At 37.8% G+C, this 8,552-nt stretch overlaps 1 protein-coding gene across 3 annotated transcripts in view; it reads right to left on the bottom strand.

The window, feature by feature from the left end:
- Nucleotides 1-456: 456 nt before the first annotated feature.
- The window catches only part of KLF7 (KLF transcription factor 7), a 61,693-nt gene continuing 53,597 nt past the window's right edge, over nt 457-8,552 (bottom strand). For 2 of the 3 annotated variants that reach the window (XM_082763478.1, XM_082763480.1), the window contains one exon: nt 457-7,455. In XM_082763478.1, coding sequence (XP_082619604.1) covers nt 7,404-7,455 — 52 coding nt within the window. In that variant the 3' untranslated portion in view covers nt 457-7,403. Of the gene's footprint in view, nt 8,094-8,552 lie in introns of all 3 variants that reach the window. The other variant, XM_082763481.1, reaches the window with a different exon arrangement.

Genomic DNA, 8,552 nt, shown 5'->3' with positions numbered 1-8,552 from the left:
TTAATTGGTTGAACCATTTCTTACACTTTATCTTAACTGCATAGGATGCCAATGCAAACACAGTCCAGGCGAACAAATACTAGGTGCATCCACAAAGTGATTTTAACTAGACTGATATTTTAACATAGGGCAACTTCCCTGGTAGAGACATGGCCTTGGTAACACAGTAGTGTGTAAACCAGTGTTTTGATCTACTTCCAGAATCTGACAGGCCTGGGTTTTAAAATACAGAGGGATGGGAAAAAGGCATGTTGCAAAATATAAAGTAAAGATCAGCCCTTCAGCCATCAGGCCTTTCAGGGACTGCATGTTAGCTTTTTATTTCCCCGAGAGCCCAACAATAAAGGCTAAAATTGTCACCTTTCTGTCCATTCTAGTTCACTTTTAGTGTGTACATGCTAAGCCCTCATCCCCCTCCCTTCCCACCTCCCCTCCCAACCCCCAATTTGCAGCCTACTCATTCACAGTACACAGCAACAAGTATTTCCCAGACTGTTGAAAACTTTCCTACAGAAGCTGACATGATTCCTAAAATGCAGTGGCAACAGTAAGTGCCCTCCCTAAATCAAAGCAATAGGCACGGTTGGTTACTACACACTGTAAGTCAGTAGCTCAGTTTTGTCTTCTGTGTGAGTGCATACGGTATACGGTTGCACCTCCACGCTCACACAGAGAAACGGTGTAGAACCTGTTTTTCTGGCAGTATATAGAAGTTAGGACCAAAGCACTTAAAAAAATCATCAAAGCTTTCATTTTGAAAATTGTGAAGAGTTTCAACTTGAATTATCACACCAAAAATGCCATTAACAAGCATTAAGGAAAACTATAAAACCCTGTTTGAAAATAACACCTGCATTTGAAAGTTTTCAGGTAGGGAAACCTATTTTTGAGGTGATAAAGGCAGCCTACCCCCCTATCTCCACATTTTAATGTATATAATTTATATATACAACTACATCATTATATATATAACTTATATAGTACAAGTATGTCTTGGACTTATTCCTCTAAGGGAGGAGGAAAGTCTCAGCTTTTATGAGAGAGACCTTAGTACCTGGTGGGCCAGACCCTCCAGTTCTTGCTATGCTAAATCTTGCCACTGAAGCCAATGTAGAGCTGTGAGGAGAAAGACTGCAGTAATCATCCCTAAACTATTAATAAAAAAAAACACAAGTGTGACACAAGGAAGAAGAATATCCAAGCTTGATCTGGAAATGATCCTTCAAGAAGGTGTAGGTTTAATGCTAATGAGTGACAGGCAAGACTTATCAATGAGTAGTTGTAGAATCTTGGGAAGAAATAATTTTCGTTTTTTCAAGTCAAAGCCATAGAGTTAGTCTAGCATGGTCATTGTTCTTCATATGTGAGGAGCTTTGCAAGTGCAATTCTATCTGAAATCAGCAAAAAGTACTTCAAAAGAGTGTTGGGTTGAATGCATAACCCAGAAATATGAAAGCTTAAAAACAGTCTGGATGGAATGAAAGGATTTGCTAAGTCCCAATTAAAATCAAGAATAAAAGCCCTTGATCCACTGGGTGCTGGCCTGGTAACATTAAATAACGTCCAAAGTTTTCCTCTGTTTTTGTTTTTTAAATGTAAAGATTTTGACATACATTCCAGGAAGGTGAGAGAAAAGGAAACCCTTAAGCATGTTGGATTTTGATCAGTTCCATCAAAAGCACCAAATATGACTTGTTCTATACACAAATAAACAAAGCATGTTAAATAAGAAGAGCAACCTTTGTGTTAGGGGCAGCTAAAAAGCCCAAGTTGTCTACAGCCAGGTAAAAATGAAGGAGAAAACCTGATTCTATAAATACTGAAAGGTCACAGATAACACACATTCAATCACTGCAACCATCATATTGTTCAATTACATTTTAGCCATACATCTTAGTGATTATCCTTTTTACTCCTGAAGGTAAAATAGTTCCAAAAGCAAAGGACTGGAGGATCTTCTTGCATTCAGGTTCTTCTTCCCCACCTGTGTTTAGTCAGTGTTTTCCAGGTATTAAGTGAAAATGTGCTATTTTAAAAAAGCAGTAAACCCAATTCCAAAAAATCTGAGTCAAATGAAAAAAACAACAACAAAAAAAAAACAAAAACAAAACAAAACAAAAACAAAAACAAAAACAAAAACAAAAACAAAAAAAAAAAAACACCTCTGTAGAAATGTAAGTTGGCTAAGATTTCAGGTACCGGGAACCATTTTTGAGACACTGCATGGGTCTTCCAGGCTAGCAAACTTGTTTCTGTAATATTTGTTTGGTTCCTGCAACTGTGACACATCTCATGGTATGATATTCCTTCAAACTGCTTTGCTAAGCTTTTTTTTCTTCTTCAAGATTTTTTTCCTCTCTACATCTTGCTCATGAATAAACCTTATAACGTTTGATATGGATGAATCAGAGTTTGAGAGTAACCCTACGGACCCATTCTACACTCTGGGTAGAACCAGTACACATAATTAACCAGACAGAGCTCTGATATGAATCACAGAAACAGGAAAAAATAATGTTGGAAGGTATCTGTGGAGGTCACCTAATGCAAGCCTCAGCTTAAAAAACAGTTCAGTTAGATCACTCTGCTCAGGGCCTTGTCCAACACACTGAATAAATCCTGGATTTCAGTCCTGGAAATAAGCTTTCTTTTGTTTATTTGCCTAGACTATCCAGGTGAAATCATTTTCTAGACTGAGAACTGGCTATTGAAAGAGAGCAAGTTTAAGATAATGAAAAACACTCTACTCTGGAATCTCCTTTCCTGTTAGACTATTCTTTGTAAAATATACATGATGGTTTACGTTGCTCTTCTCCTAAGGGGGAAAAAATTGCAGAACAAAGATGCGCTGAAGTGTTGCTTTGTTCTAAAAAGTGACTAAAATGCAACATCATGTGTCTCCACGTTTGATATAGTATGAGTGATACGTTATTTTAGTTTAAGGTAAAAAAGTGATGATTATGTTAGAAAAGCAGAATTTTGCTTGCCAAGCCTCAAGCTGGCAGTATAAAAAGCATATTTCCATAAGCATAATTTTATACATTCAGAAAATCTTACTAGAAAAATCTTGATACTGGTACTTTCTAAATGATTTTTCAACACTGTAACATATAAAGTACATCTTGATCTGGGATATTCTGTTCAATTTTGGTCTTCCCCATACAAGAAAATTACTGACACACTGGAGCAAGTCTAGAAGAGAGCCACCAAGGAGATCAGATGGCTGGAGCACATGATGGATGAAGAGAGGCTAAGAGACACAGTTAATTCTTAGGAAGAGAAAGGTAAGGGTAGATCTTATTGCTGCCTACAAATGCCTAAGAGAAGGTGTGGAGAAGATGAAGACTCTTTGCAGTGGTGCACAGCGGAATAGCCAACAAACACAAGTTGGAACATGGGAAATTCCTACTTGACATACAGATTTGTCCTTTTTTTTTTTTTACCACAAATTTAGTCAAATATTGGACCAGCTTGCACAGAATGGCTGTGGAATTTCCATCCTTGGCAGTATTCAAAAATCGACTGGACATGGCCCTGAGCAACCGGCTCTAGTTGAAGGTTGGCTGAGATAGTCTCTGGACAGTCCCTTTCTACCTGCATTATTCTATGATTGACTACACTGCTCCAAAACATTATTTAGCTACTCACAAAAAAAAAAAAAAAAAAAAAAAAAAAAGATATTTGATTTAGTTGTTTCCTTTATGTATACTATTTTGTGGGACATTTGTCTCAGTTTGTTCTCATCCTACAGTTCCATGGCCTTGGAAACCACATCTGACTTTCTTCAGAAAAGCCAGAAAAATGTGGCTTCTGTTTTGCAAACAGACATAAATCTAGCATGAAAGAAACAATGTTAAGCTTCTCCTTTCTAAAGCTCAATAATTTTGTCCTCAACTGTTACCAAATCATCCATTTAGGGTTTTGCTTCCAAAGACGCCTTACAGAAAGGATTAGCCTTTCCTTATTAGCCTGTTTCTATTCATAATTTATAAATAGAAGATGTCTGTACAACTTTAGCAAGGAGACACAGGCCCAAAAATGATCTAGCTATACTGAATTGCTCAGGTTTGAAGTGCACAGCTTGAAATATCTGCAAAGAAACAAAACTTTTAATTGTAAAAAATGACTCCTGGAACGTGTCACTAATTAGGCCTTTCCAAAATGGAGACTCCATCTACAAAATACAAGCTATGGTTCAAAATTTTAGTAATGACTAAGACACTTGTATATGAGCACCCAGAAACTGAAGTGCAGAGATTGACAGAGTATACAACATATTCAGGTGAAAAATACCTCCTGTTACAAGCAGAAGCGATGGTCCCAAAGCCCAGAATTTGGCTTCAGAGTTCAAGACCTGCAACAAAAAGAGCCTGAGAAATCTGAAATCTAGTTAAGGCTCTTATCCCCTTTTCCTCTATGTTTGGCTATACGAATCCAGGATTTAACTATAGGCCTGTCTCTAGAACAAAATAATCACACATTTCAGTATGTTTCTTTCTATGGGGCCCTTGTTCTGCCATATTTAAATAAGACATCAACAAGACCACAAATGAAAACTGGAATAAAAGAAGCAGTCTTGCTTAATTTTTTTCCCTTTTAAATAGAGACTGGTACATACACTGTCATTTAATAATTATTCTTTGTAGACTACTGTTAGCATATCTAAAGGCAGGTGTGTCCAGAGGTCAAAGGAGGATATTTATGCAGGTTCACAGCCAATGAGTATTGTAGCAGTGAGTTTGAGAGCACATACATTAGGATGCTACACTAATGAAATTCTAGGATTTTCTTATTCTTTTTTTTTTTTTTTTTGATCTAATGCACTGACTGGATGCTCTACAGTTTCACACAGCTGAGGTTTCAGTTCCCATTAGACATCTGGCAGGATGCTCTATATATTCCAACACAAATTGGATTCTAGGGCCCTCAGTCCCAGTGGAACAGCTGGATGGAATGGCCATAGAAGTATGCAAACACAGAAGTAGAGAAATACGAGATTGTCAGCAAGCAGTGCTCCGCAATTTTTGTATATATATATACATATAAAATATATATATATGTATATATAGTACGGTTAGTTTTAAATCTTTGGAATAAACTCGATTTTCTTTCTTTCTCTCTGTCTTTCTTTTCTTTTCTTTCTTCACACTCTCTCTTGCTCTCTCTCTCTCTCTCTCTCTCTTTCTTATCATGAATGTTACATCATTGCCCCTAAAAGATGGTTAGATTTTGGTCCATATTTCATGCCATATGGGCCAGACATCGTATTTACCCCCTGTCCCCAAAGTGTTCAGTTGACAGTCACAGTGTTTTGTGAAAACTGTGAGGAAAAACAGCATCTTTTGAGTAAATTCAATCTCTCACTGGAACCAAAGGTTGCAAAATGCTGAGAATTCAAGTGCCAAGGATCCTGGTGACAGCTCATAAACATCTATTGAGTTTCTTGTTTGTTCTTTTTTCCCCAAGAGAACAGTTTTACCTCCCAAAACATAAATTAAGGGAAATATTTAACAGTCAATGAGTCAAAACAGTCAAAGAAGGGCAGTTGGCTAATACAGTATAAAAGAGCAGCAACCATTTGTGGACCATGCGCCATTTTGTTTCATTTCTAGACACATCTTGTAGGGATGGTCCCAGAATATACAAAATATACAACCTAATGACCACCTGCCTGCTTGCATAGGCCATTTTTATGGTCCTAAATGCAGTCTTTGGAGTCAGGGCCAGTGCCAAATAGTTTCAAATGCAAGTTATAGTAGGATACATTTTTCTTTGTTTGTTTTTCTTTTGTATTGTAGACTTTAATCCACTTTAAGCCCAACGAAATCAAATTATCAATAGGACTGAAGGGTGAGCATGAGACCTCCACTTCTCCTTGGTGGTTCACATAGCAGGCCAAAATGGACCTCTAGGTTAGTAATACTTTAGAGCAATCATTTGGAAAAGCCTCATTGTTGTATGTGAAATCCAACCCTTCCTTCACCATTCACACCATTATGTTTTTTCATATTGGAGTGGGCTACAGTATCAACTTGATGAGTGGAAAAGGAGGACTTTGATAATTTCTTTAAAAGGCTAATGCTGAATGAAGCCTTTGTACTTGGAAGAGGTTCTCGATTTCCCACTCAGAGACTAGAGCAGGATTTTTGGCTTGTGGTTTTTTTTGAGTGTAAGATGTTCAAAAAACATCAGGTTTAAATAAAAATGTCTGCAGGTGCTCTTTACACAAACAAAAGTCTAATGTTTTAAATTGGTTATTAGAAGAACAGCAAGAAAAAGCAACAAAATTCATCTCTAAGTCACTGTGAGTTGTGGCTAACATGCTCACATGATGTGGAAGGAATCCTGTAGTCATGCCTGTGTGGTGTGGCCAGTCCCAGACCGATATCCAGGTGAAGACAAGGAGTTCTGAAGATCACTTGTTCGTGGAGAAAAGAGAAAAGAAGGTTTAAGCTTCCAAATAAGCTTTTAAAGTTTTCATTCAACAAATAAACAAGAAGTCCTAGCTATGGCAATAAGGTGAGGCCTACAGAGATATTAGGTGCTGTTTCTCAGGGTTTATCCCTTGGCCACTTAGCCATCATGGCAGCAGCTTCCAGAGTCCCTAGTGCATATGTTGTGCAATAGCCAAAACAAAAATTAAAATAAAAACAACCAACAAAAATATAGTCCTCCGTGAAGTCTACATAAACTCAGGCCAAAGAGAGGATATTTGTGTCACAAGTGTCACTCCACAGTCTACTGCCATTAAGGCCACTGGTATTGACTTAAAAGGATCTCAATAGCTCAGTTCTAGGAAGAAGAACCAAAACCAAGACAGGTCAAAGTGTCTGTGAGAAGTCTGACGCACTGAACATTAGGAATCCTCAGACAAAGAACAAACGAACCAAGAGGTTAATTTTGGCTACCAAACTGGGATTTGGTTTTCTAGGTCATTGTTTTCCCCCCATCTATTTAAAAAGAAAGTTAGTGCTACAAATATGCAACTTCAAGACGACTTATTCTCCTATTGAGTTGCATTGAGAAGCAAGTTAAATAAGCCCCTCCTGTTGCCGTCCACCTGCAGAGAAGCCTCCTCCATTTTCTTTGACTTCCATTGGCAAAACCAGGAAATAAATCCAAGAGAGACAAAGTACTGTACGCAATTGTTCTTCTCATTGACTTCACCTCTATACCATTTCTTTGCCTGCATCTTCTCCCATCCAGCTGGGGCAAGGCATAAAGAACCGATGTATGTATTGAAGTATAACTGGGTGCATGACAGTGCGAGCGTGTGGTCTCTGTACAGAGGATTACACGTGATCAAGTTCTCTTCTCCTGCAAGGCAGCATGTTATTACTCGAGTTCCACTTTCATCTCACAACACTTAGCTCAGATGACTTCCATGCCAAGCTGACTGATATTTAGATGTGTCTCTTCATGTGGAGGGCAAGGTGATCAGACCTGGAAAAACACCTGCAAAATAAACCAAGTGGGAAATTAAATAAATACAGAATTTTGGAAAACAAGGTTCCTGCTCCTCCCTCTTTATGTATAGGAGGAAATGCTTATCCAGGTTCAGTGACATTCTTTAGATTATCGATGGATCAACACCAAACCCTGTGTGCTTCACCACTATAGAACCGATGGCCAACTATCCTGGCTTTCAGCAACTAAATAGACTATTCTCCCTTCTCTGTTCCTCTCCCTCCTCCTCTTTCACTGAGTGAAACTTCAGGGAAGGGTGCTCATCCATGCACCTGTAGGATAAAATCAAATATTCAGTGTATGTGTGTGTATAAAAAAAAAATAAAACAAGTCAGTTTTACTCAAATACTTAGCAATGACAATTTAAAAATAAGAAAATAATAATTAAAAAAAAAAAAAACACAAACAAAAACACAGAAAAATATACCTTTTTCAAGTGCCCAGTACCTGCAACAAACACCAACAGAAGATGCCAGTTTTGAAAGCTAAGTTCCCATTCTTAACTACAAATCGGAAGAAAAATGGTTCAATGCTTGGGGGCTGGAAATCCTTCGGGCTACATCTCTCATTTTCTCTCCATTGGGAATATCATTGGTAATATGTGAATGCTGATGAATGCTATCTCCCTAAATGATGTTGAGAGAAGACAAGGTATTATCCCTATCCTGTAAGTGTGAAAATTGAGACACAAAGAAAGCAAGGATATTGTAACACAAGAAGTATGGTAAAACCAAAAAAAAAAAAAAAAGGGGCAAAAAAGACAGGACTTTAGCTTTCAATTTCTGTTCTTCATCCACTAACCCATCTTTCCTCCATCTCATCACACAATATTACATTTTGACATTCTGAACATTTAGATGGATACTGATGAGACGGACTTAGAGCATCAACCCTGGAGAACTAGTTGAGTTTTAGGGCAGGTCTAAACATGCATTTAATTGAAGATAAGGTAGGGCGTGAATTTGAAATGACACATCTACTCTTGATTAACTCCCTCTCCAAGGGCTTATGACTGCATTCTTTTGAAATTACTTAATCCACTTGGGAAGTGGGTTAAAATATTCAGAATAAAACACTCCCGAAGA

This window comes from Aythya marila, assembly GCF_965140915.1.
Source record: "Aythya marila genome assembly, chromosome: 6".
NCBI classification, from domain to species: Eukaryota; Metazoa; Chordata; class Aves; order Anseriformes; family Anatidae; genus Aythya; species Aythya marila.
This window is presented reverse-complemented; position numbering and strand designations above follow the sequence as displayed.